General features: G+C 29.1%; 1 protein-coding gene across 1 annotated transcript; it reads right to left on the bottom strand.

The window, feature by feature from the left end:
* Positions 1-12,349: 12,349 nt before the first annotated feature.
* LOC111209948 (glycine-rich protein 3 short isoform-like) lies at positions 12,350-13,764 on the bottom strand. The gene is made up of 2 exons (XM_022710025.2): positions 13,694-13,764; positions 12,350-13,202 (listed from the first exon to the last, which is right to left on the bottom strand). Exons 1-2 carry the CDS (start codon positions 13,762-13,764, stop codon positions 12,980-12,982), a joined length of 294 nt encoding a protein of 97 aa, XP_022565746.1. The 3' UTR covers positions 12,350-12,979.
* Positions 13,765-18,568: the final 4,804 nt, after the last annotated feature.

Raw genomic sequence — 18,568 nt, 5'->3', positions numbered from 1 at the left:
AAATCCGAATCGAAATTGATTAAATATCCGAATTATTCAAAATTTTGGTATTTGAAGAACTGAAACCTAATCCGAACCGATGCAATATCTTATATAAAACCATCCATAATATATATGATACTTTTAAGTTTGTTTAAATACTTGAAAATATATAAAAAAAATCAAACGTAGATATCTAAAATAGTTAAAATATACTCAAAACTCCAAAAATACTTAAATAATTATTAATTATCCATCCAAATATTTAAATTAAACCAATTTATATGTTAAGTTAGGTACTCTGACATATGTTATTCAAATTTATATGTAATATATTCTATTGTTTATAGATTTTTCAAAAATTAAAGAATATAATAAATTTAAATTTTTTTAAAATAATTTAAATTGGTTATCCAAATCTGAACCGAATCCTCAAAGATCTGAACCGAACACGAAATCCCAAACAGACCCAAAAACGAACCAGAACGCCTACCCCTAATCACTATTAAATATCCTATATATGTCATCATTCATAGGTTACAAAATATGTGTTATCATATAATTAATCATATTTTATACGTACCATCAAATAAATAATCCTATAATTAATAATATTTTATACGTACAATCATATAAGTATCACATATATTATATTTTTAAATTTCAATGTGAAATATAAAAACCATAAGTTAAGTTAGTGTTTGAAATTGGGCTTTGTATTGTATTTTTCTTATATATATTGAAAACATTTTTATAATGGTTATTGGAAAATATGTTAGTAAAAATCAAATTTTGAATATATGTATATTTTTGAATGAATTTTTGATATAAATCAATTAACATAAGCCCATTACTTTTTAATATAATGTAATGGCCTCCAATTTTAATAGCATAAACCCATTAATTTTTTTTTCATAACTTACTGATATCCATGTTTCCAAACAACATATTTTTTTTAAACTGCTATCTATGTTGCCAAACAAAAGCTTAAAGTATTTCTACTTTAATAAAATACTAGTGGTATTCCGGCGCTACGCGCCGGGTTCATATGTTTTATTCTCTGATGATTTCAAAATTGTTTTTGTGATTCATTTGGTAGTAGTTAGTGATAGTATTGTAAGTGGTTCTCATTGATCGATTAAAAAAAAGAATAAATAGTTGATAGTACCGATTTAAATGTTAGCTGAACTTAAAACATAAAGTAAAATTGTTGTTCAAAAATAGAAACATGTAATGCTTGTGTTTGTTTTTTGATTATCTAGTTCGAAGGAAGATAACAAATTCGTTCATCCTCTAAAAGTAGTAACTATCCTCGCATGCTTCGTCAATGTCACGGATGACGCATTCAGTTAAGGACTTCATTGTAGACGTATTGTTTACATACTCTTGTCTTCAAATCGATTCGGAGTCTAGAAAGTGAATTCTTAATCATTGTCCAACATTGATTGGACCTGAATTGACTGTTTTCCTAGGATAGCTTATCCATATACCTTTTTCCTTCTTCAAAATTGCATATGCACAATATTTATATATCATTAAGACACGTACCGTTGTCATAATTTTCATCTGCAGATTGGCGAAGTTGGTTGAGTCCTTTGATAGAATTATGGCGGTAGAAATATTGATTTAACCCCTCAATGTAGTGACATCCATGCGGAATGTCATTATATTTTTTTGAAAATTATTTTTATTTGTTTTGGTTGGTTTTGTGTGTTTGTATTGGTGGTTGTGTGTGGTGAGATATTATTCTCTGAAAAAAAATTGTGGTTTAGATACAATAAAACTATAAATTTATATAATGGGACTATGAGAGTTTACTAATTTATAAAGTTATTAATTTAGAAAAAAAAATATTTTTAAATTTTTCTATCTTATTCAATTTTTTTAGAATTTTTTTTATCCTAAATATATATATATTTTTTTAAAAAAATAAGAAAATATTTTATTTTTTGTAAATAAATTAATTAGTTTTTGTATATAAATTAATTAATTTTTTGAAATTCAACATTCATCTTGTTTTTATCATATTATTTGGTGCATATAAAATATGTTTCATAGATTTTAAATGTGGTTTTAGATATAGTTTTACTAAATCTTATCAAAATATATTAAGTGTTAATCTAATATAGTATTTTATTTGTAAATATAAAAAATATATATAGATAAATTATTAATTTATAATTTTAATGTGACTATATATTTTTCTAAAATTTTCTAAAAAAAATATTATCGTATTATTTTATTGATTTGTGTCATATTTTGAACCAGTTTGGACGAGAGAAATTTATTAGTTTATTGTGTATTAATTTATCGTGTATTAATTTATACAGTTTCTAGTCTATGTTGTTTTTCTGTGCAACTTGATGATGTAATAAGGTTATGGAGTTTTAGTCAATGCTCGGGTAGGAGGGTCCGCCATCAGCTCCTGAACCCCCGCAGTTTACCAATTCATTTATGGTCTGAGGCAAGTCCAAACAAAGCTCCATCGCAGTGAATATAGAACCTGTCATGTGAGAAGCCACACTCTTCAAGAGTTTTGATCACAAGGTCGAGATCATCAACAGCTCCTTCAGCTAATAGAATTTGCTTCAAAGTGCTATATGTTAATAATAGCAGATAAAACATGTTCTACACTTTTTTCGTTTTAAAGGTTTGTATCTCTATCGTTACCTATATGGCATAACCATATTATGCAGAGAATGATGGACATAGGACAAACTTGAATGGAAATAAATAAAACCATAAAATATCAATATTTCCATTCAAGTTTGTCCTATGTCTATCATTCTCCGCATAATATGGTTATGCCATATAGGTAACGATAGAGATACAAACCTTTAAAACGAAAAAAGTGTAGAACATGTTTTATCTGCTATTATTAACATATAGCACTTTGAAGCAAATTCTATTAGCTGAGATGAGAATATTGACGCGGATTACGGGAAATATCAAGTTGTCTTGTAGGATAAAATAGTAGTAGTGGCTGTGGGGAGGACTATTGTTTTTAAACACACTAAAATCATAGCAACATTAACGAATTAGAGCAAGGCTACTAAGAAACATGTTGCGTCAGATGTTTAAATATTAGGTTTCCTTTGGATACATTCCATTCTTAGTGCGGTCAAGGTGGCTACTTTAACAAATAACGTACGACATATAATGTAAGTAGATAATAACAAAGGGTGAACATTTGGTTTTATGTGGAAACTAAGAAGTAATTCATATTTAAACGCCTAAGTGCCCAATCCCTTATTTGCAAAAAAATTCAGGAAGTATCAAAATCAGAAGTGAGACAAAAACGCCTAAGTGCCCTATCCCTTATTTGCATAGCATAAGATTTATAGAAATAATATTAAGCACTGGGAGTAACGATAGAGTGGTTTCATGACAGTGCTCCACGAAGGAAACTAAGCTCTTCGGGCCTTTCTTGTTGGGTTTCCTGACCGGCTGACCCCTTTGGATCAGTAAATCTTCTTAGGGGCGAGTTCAGAACGTAGGCATTCACTTCCGCCACTGTAACAGTCTCCATTTTCCTAACACCACTGTACTGCGTTATATTGTAGGTCACTGCCAGATGTGGCACCCAACACCAAAGGATTCATGGCCGACCGTTTCAGAATCTCGAGCTCATCAACAACATTATAGCGTCCAAAGTCTGTTATATAAACACGTCCACTTTTGAGAATATTACTATGTCTTGGTTGACATTAAAACAACACTTGAAGAATAGAACAAAAATTACTGATCTTCCTACTGACCAATACCAGCATGCATGGTACCAAACTTGAACCTAAAAGCAAGGAAAAAAGCGTCAAAGCAAGGCATAGGCACACATAATAGGAACAACGCACATAAAAATACATAAAATCTTCTAGATGAAAGAATATCATACCCAAAATGTGATTTTGGACGAAGACCTCTAATTAGGCCAAAATTGACACATTCTGCACACCATGAGCATATTTGTTAAGTGTAATTGACTTGAGAGAAACAGAAGTTAGAAAAAACAATTAAATGAAGGCTGAGAAAGCAGCGTGATAAAAAAAAACCAGCTGCTGTACCCGGATTAGTGATTACCAGCGGCAGTGCAGGTTGGTTGGAACCACTTGTGGCCTTGCCTCTTAAACAGAGGGCTGTGTGAACCCTGGGTCATGCTTGTTTAAATCATCAAGTATGCTCTGCTAATCAGCTTTCTTAAGACCCTGCCTGCATCAACACCAAAAAACAGTTCGGAGTTAGTGTCCGGCAGTCCAAATATTTATATATATATATATATATATATATATATCTATGTGTTAAAGATGGTGTCATGATCCTTTTCATCTAGACCCAGTCATGTGAGTATGTAACATGACTTTCAAATAGATGATACTGTGCCCAGGACTCTGCCTTCAAGCTAATTGTTTTTTAGAGATTAGACAACCTAAAGTACCTTTCTAGTTGTAAAGTGAGCATTATATATATAAAGTAGAATAGCATAATTGAAGCACCTGATTCGGTATTGCTCTTTCATGGATTCAGTTTACCATCAACCTCCAAAATGCAAGTCAGAAGATTTCCATCTAAATTCTCCTGTTTGAATACATGAGAGCCGACAACACCGGAACTCAGCAATTGTTCAACTCAGCAACACCGTCTTCTCGGACTACCATCTGCAGAATAAAAATAAAGGATGCAATTTAATGGTTTTGGAGAGATTTATAGAGCAAACAAAAGATTTCTTATAAAGGGAAGTACTTGAAACGAAAAAAAAGGTAACAATCAGTGATCCAGAGACCTTACAAAAGAACAAAAGCAATTTCATACCAAATATAAAGAACAGAAAGAAACAATATTTGCTACTGCTCAAGCTATATAATTCACTTAAACAAAAACAAATGATGAAGGAAACAAATACGACCAAATACCATATGCAACTTATGATTTTCTCTTGCCTCGATGGTGTGAGGAATCTACCGGTGTTGAATCTCGCCATTGCCAAAATCTCTAAGTTATGGATGGTGCAGACGTTATGTAGATCGGATCGTCGCTCTAAGCTTCTGTCGCAGCGCAGAGGAAGACGGAGGGGGAGCCCTAGTCCCATTTTGGTTTCTAAGGGGTTTGCAAAAGTTTGGGCCAAAATAAATAAAAGCCCAGTTTAAATGAAAGGGTGTAAAGACCGGCAGGAAGCAAAAATCGAAAATACCTTGGTGTGTCGACACGTGTCGACAAATGCTCACCCCTAAAAGAGGACGTGGCTGCAGGAGGTGAGAGAAAACTCCTCCTTTATTATTATAGATAGATATATTTTTGAATATATGTATATTTTTGAACAAATTTTCAATATAAATCAATTTTAAATTATTATTTTGATTTGAATATGTATATCAAGTAATATAAGCCCATTAGTTTTAATATAATGTAATGGACTTCCAATTTTTTTATAGCATAGGCCTACTTTTTTCTTAACTTACTGCTATCTATGTTTTCAAACAACACTATATATTTTTTTAACTGCTATCTATGTTGCTAAACAAAACTTAAAGTACTTCTATTTTAATAAGATAGATGGTATGCAAAAACTATTTTTTGTATTGCATAGTTTTGACTTACTTCTCAACTAAAGTTTCAACATAAAACCTCGGTGGCCATTTTATTTAGGGCAGTAATGTTTTGTATATTTTGTATTGGAAAACAGAAGAAGGTGTCTGGTTTTGTATTGTTGGTGTTGGTTTTATGTGGAAATTATCTTTTAATTGAACTGAATAATATTCAAAGAAAATTTTGTCGGTATAACATATTAATATGCACAAATCAGTATACACACATCGAAGAAATATAACTTAGATACGTATAAATGATGTTTTCCTTATTAGATCAAACAATTAAATATTATTTATACTATTATTTGAGAAGTGAATTTGCTGATTTGTCATTTTCTCCATGATTTTAGTTAATTTGTTTATTTGTCATCTTTTCCATAATTTTAGGATATTTTACTGATTTGTCATATTCTCCAAGATTTTAGTTAATTTATTTACTTGTATCTTTTCCATAATTTTAGGATACGTCATTAGTTTGATTAATATTATTATTTAAATTTTTATTTTGATATCTATATATTTATCATGATATTTAATATAATTAATAAATATTTACCTATTCAAACGATATATATAAAATTATTTTTAAAAAATGTATATTTAATATATAATTATTATGATATTTAAAACATTTAATTAATAAATAGATAGTAACAATATCTAACGATAATATCATCATTACTTTTATCTTATATTAATTTTATAATTTTAATGACTAATATTATAGCCAATTTCTCTGACTGTTATTGGAATTATTGATCAAATACAGATTATTAAAAAGTTTATATATAAGTATACTAATATATCTTAATTAATCGGTTTCATTGGTTTATTCGGTTTGATTGCTTAATATATTGAACCATATTCATATACTGCACTTTCTTAAAATAACATCCATTTGGTTTATTCAGTAGTACTAAATCCAAACTATTTTTTCTATTTCGGTTTGGTTTGGTTTTAAATAGTTCGGTTTTACCAGATTGAACAATTCTAAACTATCTTTATTTTGTTAATGTTTTATATTTGTGATTTTTATCATCCTTTCAGTACTACTTGATTTCTTTTCAGTCAAAATACAATATATGTTAATTTCAATACAAATTTCGTAATTTAATTATTACTATAGAAAAGATTTTGATCTAAAATCTACATCTTATAAATAAAAATATGAAACAAAAGAGCATAATTTAATGTATTGATTACCAATAGGAATATTAAAATTTTATATTTTATAATAATTTAATTTTTTATCTAATTGAATTATTATTATTTTATAAAAATAAAAATTAGAATTAAAAATTGTTAAATATATTAATCAGCACAAAATGCAGGACATCAACTAGTTAACTTAATAACCTTATGCTTAAAAATCGAATAGAATTTTCTTGATAGGCCATACCATATGAAATAAATATAGAAAATTTATATTTAAGATGCAAAACTTTGGCACCAAGGCAAATATGTTTTTTTTTTTTTTTTTTTTTTTTTTTTTTGTCATCGACTTTTACAGACTCATATTGACTCTGTAAACCAAACTGGGTGATCTACATCCATATGAACAACATACGACAGCTGCATCCTAGCTTTACAGGCTAGACTATCCGCCATAGTGTTTAGTGTTCGTGGAACATGGATGATGTCTGATCTTGTGAAACTCTCCTTCAGGGTCTTGTAATCGTCCAAATAATCTGCAAAAGCTGGTCATTCTTCTGGTTCGGAAACCATCTTCAACAATTGAGAACAATCTGTTGCAAATGTGACCTGAAATTGACGTAGGTTCCTCATCCATTCCATTGCCCAGAGTAGCGCTTTCATCTCCGCATGAAGAGGAGAGAGACTAGCCCGAACATTCCTCGCCCCCAATAAACCATTAAAACCCACTAGTGTACTAAGCCATCCTTGCCCTGAAAAGATATCATTATCTTTCCAAGAACCATCTATAAAACACCATCTACCCGGAATTCTCGGCAAAGACGTAACCATAGGTCGTGGTTCTGTTCTCTGCTCGTTTGAAACCTGGGCCTCCGCCCATAATTTAGATTCTGTTTCTGCCAACTTGAGTGTATCCATAGGGTCAATATCCAAATTACTAAACACTTTGTTATTACGTCCTTTCCACATGTACCATAAAATCCAGGCAAACTGATGATCCTCCATTTGTGGTAAAACTCTCCAAAATAGATGATCTATATTTGTGAAAAGCGACTTTGTTGGAAAAACATCTAGGTTCGACGGTATCTTCGAAAGAGCCCAAACCTGAAGCGCTGGAGGACATTAAAAAAAAACATGATTTATCGATTCCTCATCGGCTCCACACCTGGCACAACAGATATCTCCTTTAATCCCTCTCCCTTGTAAATTTTTCCTAACTGCTATACTTCCTGACACGAGCTGCCAGAGGAAATGTTTTAACTTTGGTGGACATTTTATTTTCCAGCAATAAGCCTTTAAGACATTAACCGTGGGCCCAAGCATAGAGGGTGGTCGTGCCCTATCTGGGTAAATCCTCTCCACCTGATATCCTGATTTAACTGTATATTTTCCATTTTTGGTAAAATACCATCCATCCCGATCTATCCTCTGAGTTCTACTCAGTGGTAGACTTTCTATAAACTGAATGTATGTTGTTATTTTTTAAAAACTGTGGTATATAGATATCTCTATAATATTATTTGAGAAGTCAGTTTTCTATGTGTCGCTTTCACGTTAATTCTCACGATGGTTGATTACACTGATACCCTTAATGAATTAATTTACATTTAAAATACTATTATTAATTTGTTTATTTAGTTTCCTTTTAAAAAATTTCCGAAAAATTTACACATATAATAAGAAAGGAAGTTTTTTATAAAGTTTAAAAAAAAGAATTGAAAAACGAAAATATATGTATATATAATATGATTTCATAAAAGAAGAAAAGTTCACAAAATAGTAATATTACATTTAAAAATATTTTTAAATAACATAAAATATAATTTTAAAGTAATAAAATACTTTCTTTATATCTATATTTTCTTAGATTAAAATTATAAATTTCTATATACTGTGATTTCATTAAAAACAATTTACACAAATAATCTTGATATTAGAAAAAAATATTATTTCTTTTAAAACATAATTTTAAACAATACAATAAAAATTAAAAGTAATAAATATATTTTTATATACATATATACTTTCTTAGATGATTACATAAAATAATTAAGTAACATAAACTGATATATGTTTAATTGTCTAAAAATAGTTTATAATTAGTAATATTCAAACGTTTTATTTATTTTTCACATATTTAGTTGACTATAATATCTTTCAATTACAGAAAAAAATATCGATAAATTATATTTTACTTATATAATATTATTTTAAAATACAATCACAATTTTTTTACTGCTTATTTTTAAGAGATATTAAAAAAACTTAAAAAAAATTCAAAATAAACATCGTTTGATCAAATAGTTACAAAATAGTTTAATGAGGTAGATATATTATATTTTATCATTATTAAAGTTGTTTTTTCTTAATATTAAATTTGCTTTTAAATTTTATGTTTTACGTTTGTAACTTAATAGAACCATAATAAAAAAATACCAAAGCAAATCTGAATTCTCATTTTTAGATTATTTAAAATAAATTTTAGTCTCCATTCCATAAATCAAAGGCATAAAATTATTTATAATTTGTAAAATATTTTAATTATTGTAAATATTGATATGTGCTCATGAGCTTTCAAAAATGTATCAGCTACTTACGCATGTAACTTCCTATTGATCATCGCTTTATTTTCTAATTTTTTTTTACAAACATCAACATATAATTTGATAAATATTATGAGAATACATGCACATTTGACTTAATTATAATAAAATATAATTATACTTCATTTTGAATTTGAAAGAATATATGTAACTCAATATACTCACAACATGAGTGATTCGACTAATCCAACTTATATCTAAAATCATAGATTTAACTACGATAAGAATATATAATTTTATAAGAATTGTAATTTATTTTATAAATATAAATCATAGGACAACTCAAAGCATATTAAAAATGAACCGGGTTCGAAGGTCAGATCCCTTTATCTTCTTTTTTTATAACAATTTTCATTTTCTAATTATAAATATGATTCTCATTCACAGAGGAGTTTGGTAACATCATTTATGAGCCCTTTCATTTGTTTTTATTTTTTTCTAATTCTCTTTTCACAAAGGTTGACAAAAAAACTATCTTTTATATTCTCTATGCCCCCATATTTGTTAAAAAATGATGTTACCAAAATTAACTCTTATCCCTCAGCCAAATCAATTTTTCTTTCAATTTTTCTTTTTATCTCTTCTTTTTGGTAATTTCTTGTCATATTATATAAACTTTTGAAATTCAAAAAACTAAAAAGGTGAAATTGATATATACATGATTTTATCATATGTTTTTTTCAACAATATAGTTAATAACTTTTGGATTTGTGAAAAAATACTACTGAAATTAGGAAATTATTTTCTAGAAAAAGCTAGAATTATTTTTTTTCAAAAATAATATTTTGATATTTTTTATTTTATTTATTTGAAAATAATATAATTTAATAGTATTTTTAATAATTTAACTATATAAATTTGTTTTTATAATTAGGGGCATCATTTTTTTGGTACGCTTTAGGCGCCACATTGTCCGGACCGGCACTGCATATATATATGACTCCCTTTTCCCTTTTTCCTTTTCCCTCTCTCAACCGATGTGGGATGTTTTCACTAACATTCATTCAAGCCAAAAGACTTTCCCTCCAGCCCGTAGGTCCATTTGTATTCACATATTGACAATTATTTTTGAATTCCATTGGCATTAAATACTTGATCCAACAGATGGTAGTAATTGATTTCCACTTTCCACAATCCGCAAACAATATATATTACTAGATTCTGACCCGCCTTTAAAAGAGCGGGTATGTTTTTTGTTTTACATTTTCTTAAAAATATATTTTTTTATATTTGTGTGTTTTTCATATTTGTATTTTGTTTGTATAACATTTCTCTTAAATGGTTTAAAAATTTTAATCTATTCTATTAAAATAGTTGGACCACACCTATATCAATAGGTCATGTTATTAAATATTAAATAATTATTAAATAAATGGTTTATATTTAGATTTATACCCCATAAATATATTATTAATCTATTCTGTATTTATTAAATAAATGGTTAATATTTTGGTAAATTAGCTATTCCCGATTTGGTTTGACTTTGGTTGCTTCTAGTTTACACTTGCTGTGTGTATCAATAAGAATAGAAGTGTGAGATTTATAGAATTTTCTTCTCTGGTTGTGTTTGTGTGTGTATAAGCTCCAATGGAGCAAGTTAAGAGCTTTTAATGGTGATTTAAGAATAAAGATTGATGAGAGTGTTTATGGATGTATAAAAGAATAAGTGACAGAGATTAAGAGATTAGAAGTATGAGAGAATAAGACTAGAGAATAGATTTGTGTTTCTGGTTACCAAAAACCTTTCATAAACATGAAGGAGGAGTGGAAACCCCTCTCTCTCTCTTAGAGAGATACAATTTCGTCCATCATGCTTATATATAAGCTTACACAGGTTTACACAAGCAGAAACCTATATCTAATGGCTGTAAATAACTTAAGAAGAATGGATGGAGTAGATAAGCTGGTCTTGTTGCAATCTGGGTAGTTGAGGAGATGAAGCTTGATTGGTTTAATTCAAAATGGGGAAGGCTTGACTGTGATTGGCTTTTCTTAGGCTCCTCATAATCTGTCCACAGATCAGTCCAGGTTCATGGTCGTGGCTCCCCTTGTCTTTACAGGCAAGGCCAGCCTGTCCCATGACCAAACTAGCCAATCACACTCCAATGGCATCTTCTTGATTCTCTTTTGATGCCATTTGATCAGAACCTTATCCACAAGACTGGGACCACTTTTATAACTCCCAAACCTTGCCCAGACATTGCACAAGCTTTTCCGGGACGTCAGGTTCGCCCTATTTTTGCACGAACTCCAAAACTTCTCAAATGGCCGAGTTATGCAAATCTGGGTCGTCCTGGTCCGTACGGATCCGTACACGTCCCCGTACTGCATCGCCCTATCTTTGCACACTCGCCCATTTGCTCCCAAATACACTTCTAAGTCTCTCCTAAACTTGACCCTAATTTTTCACATCCATCAGGACACTTTGGGACACCTTACCATATCTTTTGGACAAGCTCCAACTCAACTCAACACCTTTAGTTTCTCCATTTCTTTTCTTCAAGTTAACAAGAAGGACAATGGCCCGGGTTAAATTTGTGTAAAGGATATTCAAACCTCTTAATCAAGGTTGAACATATTACATAAACAATATGGTGGAGAGAGAAAATCAGCCGCTAAAGCTCATAATCATTGTTGTTGATTCCAGGGAAAGGTGCCGCTGTTTTTCTCGGCAATTTGAAGCTTGTCTTCAAAAACAAATAATTTGATCTCTGCAACTACATGAAAAAAAAATTATACTGTTAAATTAGAATAAACAACAAATAATTTATTTGTAGGTGATTAAATTTTTGTTATTGCTCAGTTAATGATATCCATATGAATAGCAATACTCAATCGCTTTATTATTGAAGAGCAACACGAGGATTTGATTTTAGTTTGAAAATGAGATATTATTTAAGATTTTCTAGGGTTTTCATAAGATTTAAAATAAAAGTATTGACTATATTATTGTTAGAGAAATATATGGTAATATTGTTAGTTTAAATTTAAGGTAAGAACAAAATATTAATAGTCTAACGAAAGAGTCCAACAATATTGTGTAAGTAAATTTTTTAAGATTTTTTCCCTATTAATAGTATAGATTCTCAGCGTTAAAAGTACAAATATTTATTTAAAATACCAATGCAGAAAAGAAAACTGAAAGAGAAAAACAAACTACAAACTATTTTTATTAGGAAAACAACCAAGATTACAACTTAAACACAGAGACATTGCATAATCTATATCATGCCCCTTTGTTACACTTGAGGCACTTACATCACCGGGCCCGTCCCTGCTATAAGGCAACTAAAGCATTTGCTTTAGACCACAAAATATAAACAAAACATTAAGGCCATGTCACTGAGTATTAGTTTAGGTCAGATGGTTTAATAGTTTAATTTGAGTTAGCAGATCGTAGTTTTTTTTTTTTGTAACTGAGCATATCGTAGTTCTATCTTCCTTTTGTCCAACATAGTTTTATTTTTTTACCATTCGATGATTCTATATACTTTTTTGTATGGGTTGTCTGTTAATATTTATTGTTGGTATTTGTATAAGAGACCACAAAAAGTTTTTTTTGCTTTAGGCCACTCAAAATTATGGGACGGCCCTGTACAACACTACAAACATACGTAGACTCATAAACACATATAAATGTATATATGGTCGTTGTTGATTCATTTAGTGGCCGGGCTTTGCCTGAACAGCTTCTCCAGCATAAGAGCAACACTTTGCGCAGTCACTGAAAAGTCGTTTGCAGCAGCCGTGGCGACACTTACCTCCTAAGTTGGGGTCATTTCCCCCTCCGGTGAATCCTCTTACGTTGTAGCCTCCATGGCCGCCGTGACCACCACCAAATTGTTCTGTTTCCACAGTTTTCTCACTCTCTGACTTCACCACACTTGTCCCAAACAACATTGACTATAATTTAAAGAACCTATTAACACTTGCAGATGTGCATTACTCTCCTGGATTTCTAAATTTCTCTTAGAGTTATTTTCAAGATATATGTAAAATCGGATCATAATTTTTAAAACATTGCTTTAAATGTTTGAGAGGTTTCTGATACCCTGATACATATCTTACTTACTAGGTTTTAGGATCAACATCATATATATGTTTTTTTGTCAGAGATTAACATCATAGATTTATTCTCTGGTTTGTTTGGACTTGTGTAAGTCCAAATAATTAGTTTCAAACCAACTTTCCGAGCTTAGAGAAGACGTAACAGTGGTGTGAAATAATCCAATATTTAACCTTGCAACCATGCCAGACTGGTACGTTCTGTATTTATTTGCACTAAAATTTAGAAGTGGTGTTCAATTACTCACACAAACATTTTCAATATAGACTGAAATATATAAAATATTTTAAGCACCTGACTGCCTTTCAGATGCCGAGACAACTGCTGAGACGATGAAAAGAAGTGCAAAGAGACCCAGCAGAATCAATGACTTGGAAGGCATTTTCTTCAACCATGTATAATGTTAAATTATATGGAGAAACAAGTGATGAATGAAATTGTAACGGCCTGACCGTCCACGGCTAATGGGCCACCCATGCCTGCTCTCTCGGCCCGTGAAGTTTTGTTTACTGACTCTATAACCATCACATGACATTTCTCCATGCTTTGGCCTCACTTGCACGGTATCGCGAATTACTTCCTGATAGGTCACCATCTTTTCACTACTCCAGCCCAAGCACGCTTAACTCTGGAATTCTAAATGGATGTGTGACAGAAAAGGTAAGTCAACTTTGGAGACATAGGTAGTCAAATCAATTCTCTTAAAACTTTCCATATATCACAACTCGAGATGTTACAGAAATGTTATCCTGTATGCGCACTATTTAAAGAGAAAGGGGAACATGAAATTAGAAATGTCAAAAATAATTGGAAGGCCAAATAAAATAACAGAGAAAACTTTTGGGCATTTATCACCACACATATAAAATGGTAAAGGAATAAGTATCAATTGCGCCGGACGCTCGCTATGGTCAGTTGTTGGATTCCTTGTAAATAATTTGAACCTGCATAAATGGAATCTCCCACTATTAAGGTTGTGATTGAGAACCAAAGTGCGGGACATAATCCCCTAAACTATATTTGAGAAGTGATTGTGACATGTGTCATCACCACATTCATTCTCACAAAATAATGATGTCATGTCACTAAAAAAAGATGATATGGCATCCGGGATATATAAAATTTCTTATTTTAAAATTTTTGTTTTTGGCAATATTACTCAAATATGGTAATAACTGTTTTCTACAAATCTAATCTATTAAAACAGAAGTACAAAAATAAAATAACTCTGAGTTTTCCTCAATAATTACATATCTATGCCACTATCTATACCACTGGATTATACTATGTCGTTTAACACATCTTATTCCTATTACTCCGTCATATTCAATTTGTAAATCACGATCTCTACCCCAATACTTGGCTGGTTTGTAACTAAAATTATAATGTTTTGGGCTTATTATGGATGATGGCCCAGATCAAAATCAGAACTTATTTTTTTATTCAAAATCATACCGAATAACATGTATTTTTTTTTTCAACATGAATAACATTTATCCAATTGTCTTAACGAACCTAAACCATTACAAACCAAAACGTAAAATCATTAGTTTGAGAAAACATGTAATTTAATTTAGACCAAGATGAGATGATGTATGTTCACATCAATCCTTCTTAACATTCTTTGTTTCTTAGTTGAATATGAAAATCAACATTGTGTATTAATCTAAACCAAAGATGGTTAAGCGATTTTAAAACATACCCAATTTATGATTTGTTTAAAATTCTTAGCTTTCTAAGTTTAAATGATAACCGCCATCAGAAGATTTAATCCCAGAACAAAAAAAAATCAAAAGATTTAATCCTTCCATAATCAAAACAAACTATTCCAAAAATGATATCTACTTATACGTATTAACAATTATCTTAACTAAATATTCTTTTTCCAAAAAAAAAACAACATTATTATTTTTATTCCTATTTTTACGCAGCTCTTGATGTTAATCTGTTATAAACAGGGCTTCATTTACAACTTAGATTTTGGGCCATAATGTTAATGTATTTTTAATGCATGACAAAATCAAGTAATATATCCCAATATTAATAAATATGAAATTAATAAATAAGAAAGTGATTTGGGTGGGTGTATATTTTTATCAAATTAAATTTCAGATACAAAATTTATGTATACTTTACTTTCTGTAAAATTTATATTTTATTTTTCAATTTATGTGGTTTAAAAATAATGCATATATATGATATATATATATATATATAATTTCAATTAATACAGTCTCTTTTTAATAACAAATTATGTTAACACCGTATATTAATACATAGTTAAATTTTTAAAAAATATTACTATCTAATTGATGCAACAGACGTCTAATAAAAAAAATATAGCACAATATAAAAAAAGGTCTGAATAATAAACTAAAGTATCACAACTGAAACCATATATTTGTTGTGTATTGAAATATATTTGTAATTATCGGAAAAATATTATCAAATATCAAAAAATATGCGCAGACATATGTGATATTAAACAAATATGTAATATTTAATTTCTATAAACAATTAATTCTATGAAAAATATACGTCCGCGCGGGCATGCATATCAAAAGCTAATCTAATCTATTAAAATAGAAGTATACAACTAAAATAGCCCTTAGTTTTTCAACTTATTTACAATGGCATGCCACTGAAGTTATTAATTAACCTATCTTTTAGGATTTTTTTTTCTTTTCCGCTTTAATTAATACATTTCCAAAATCAAATTCTAACTAAAAATTATGGCAACGATAATTAATAAACCTAGCTTTTAGTATTCTTTGTCTTTCCTATTTAATTATACATATGTGTGTTTGAAAATAATTAATTCCATATATACATTTAGTAATTACATACATTATATGGTAATTATTTTACTAATTTCACGTATACATAATAAATAGTATATACCAATTTATTATACATAATCATAAAATTTTGATCCATAAAAACAGTTTATACAACAATTTATTATATATTATCATAAAAATTTTGATCCATAAAAAATAAAAATACATTTGTGTGAATTTACAGGTCATATTCTAAATAAATGGATGATATAATTAAGGGTTTACATGATAAAATAAAACTACTCAATATAAACTATAAAATTATTGTGTTTAGAAATTTCATATTAAAAAAAATTTAAACGGGTAAATTTTAAAATATATATTATCACTTATACAAATAAATATTCATTTATAAAAAAACTAACACCCGCGCGGGTGCGCGGATCAAACTCTAGTTTATATTTATTTATAGATATTCCCTTTGATATGATTTTTGAAATATGGTAATAGCTAATAAATTTTCTATATTAATTTAGAAATCATAAATTTTATTATATATATATTATTGAACTAAGTGTAGTTATAATTATACATTTTATCAACTTATATATGTTATTTATATTTAGTGTGTATATATATTTATTACAACTACTTTATACATTTAAAAATACACAAATTTAAAATAAAAGTAATTAAATAAAGTATAATATGAATAAAATCTTTATGAAATGTAAATAATTTTTATTTAAATTTAAATAAATCATACTAAAAAATTAAAGTAAACCTTAATTAACAAAACTACAAATAGTTACTTTGCAGTTTTTTTTAACTAATAAATTTAAAATATAAAAATTGAAAATTGAAGAAATTTTTTAAATCAAAATTATACTTTTAGATTTATTATCTCTGTGCATGGCACGGAAAAATTTCTAGTTGCTATGACATGACTGAAATTACGCAAGTGTCGCCATTCACAAAAAAAATTGTTATTACGGGACGTTTTGTTTACAATTACGCACCGACCAAATAAAAAGAAAGTTCTTTTTGTTTGTTCTTGTAATTTAACATTACGCACTTAGTTTGTCACACATCCAAAATAGTGCGGTTTTGCGATTTTGTATGCATTTTTAAATTATTGTTTTGTATCTGTTTTCAACTTGACATCGTGTTATGGTGCAGTTCTTTTTGTTATTTATGTGCTTATTTTATTTTATTTATCTTATTTATCTTATTTAATAAAATAATATATGTTTACTCAATTTTGTCATGGTGCTTTACTTTTTTTTTTTTTTTTTGACATCAAACATTTACAGACTCATATTAACTCTGTAAACCAAAGTGGTAACTCTGCATCCATGTGCACAACAAAAGACAGTTGGTTTCTAGCACTGCGTGCTAAGCTATCCGCTTTAAGGTTCGCCGTCTGAGGAACATGAATGATATCTGAGTTGAGGAAACTGCTTCTGAGAAGCTTAATGTCTTCCAGATAGCTTTCAAATGCTGGTCATTCTTCAGGTTCTGAAACCATCTTCACCAATTGAGAATAATCCGTAGCAAAAGTAACTTGAAACTGTCTTAAATTCTTCATACATTCCATTGCCCAAATTAATGTCTCAATCTCCGAATGGAGAGGGGAGAGACATGCCCGTACATTCCTTGCCACTAGCAAACTATCAAAACCCGGGAGAGTACTACACCAGCCTTGCCCTGAAAAGTCATGGTGCTTTACTGTATATGAAATAGTTGTGTGTGTTCCACAGTTACTTATTACTACCATTTAATTAAAATATTCAGTTTTTTTTAATAAAATTACATATGTTAACTTAATTAATTATGTAATTACAATTTTTTTTATAACTTTTGAATATGATGTGAAATTTTTAAATATCCAAATAATTTATATTTGTAATCTAAGTAAAAATATTTACAGTACTTTCTAAATTGTATGACTATTTCCAAAAAAAAAAATAGTAATTAAATTTATATTAACAAGAAAAAAAAAATATATATATATATATATATAATTTTTATTTCAAATTAATTTAATATTTAAAGCTTATTGAAAGAAAAATATTATGACATTATAACAAAGAAAAATAATAATTTATAATCATATTAAATATTTATTTTACATTTTCTATCAAAACCGCACTTATTGTTTTATCAAAACCGCAATATTTTTTCTATCAAAACCACACTTATCCAGCAAACTGCATGAACATCAGTTGGATCGTACTATACTTTAATTCCGGACCGTTCATATTATCAAAACCGCGGTAATCTGGACTCCAAGTGGAAGCACTGTAGCAGATTGGCTAAAGTTTTAATATTTTACTAGATTTTGACCCGCACACCCGTGCGGGTGTTAGTTTAACTTATATATATATATATGATTCTTTTTTAGCT

The sequence above is a fragment of the Brassica napus genome, chromosome C9, assembly GCF_020379485.1.
Source record: "Brassica napus cultivar Da-Ae chromosome C9, Da-Ae, whole genome shotgun sequence".
Taxonomy (NCBI): domain Eukaryota; kingdom Viridiplantae; phylum Streptophyta; class Magnoliopsida; order Brassicales; family Brassicaceae; genus Brassica; species Brassica napus.
Note: the sequence above shows the minus strand (reverse complement) of the source record. Positions and strands in the feature narration are given on the sequence as shown.

Excerpts from the sequence above, each read along its gene's own strand:
- LOC111209948 (XM_022710025.2), bottom strand. The coding sequence starts at position 13,764 with ATGCCTTCCAAGTCATTGATTCTGCTGGGTCTCTTTGCACTTCTTTTC. Across the intron at positions 13,203-13,693 it reads GTCTCAGCAGTTGTCTCGGC|AAGTGTGGTGAAGTCAGAGA; the intron begins ATCTGAAAGGCA and ends GTTGTTTGGGAC.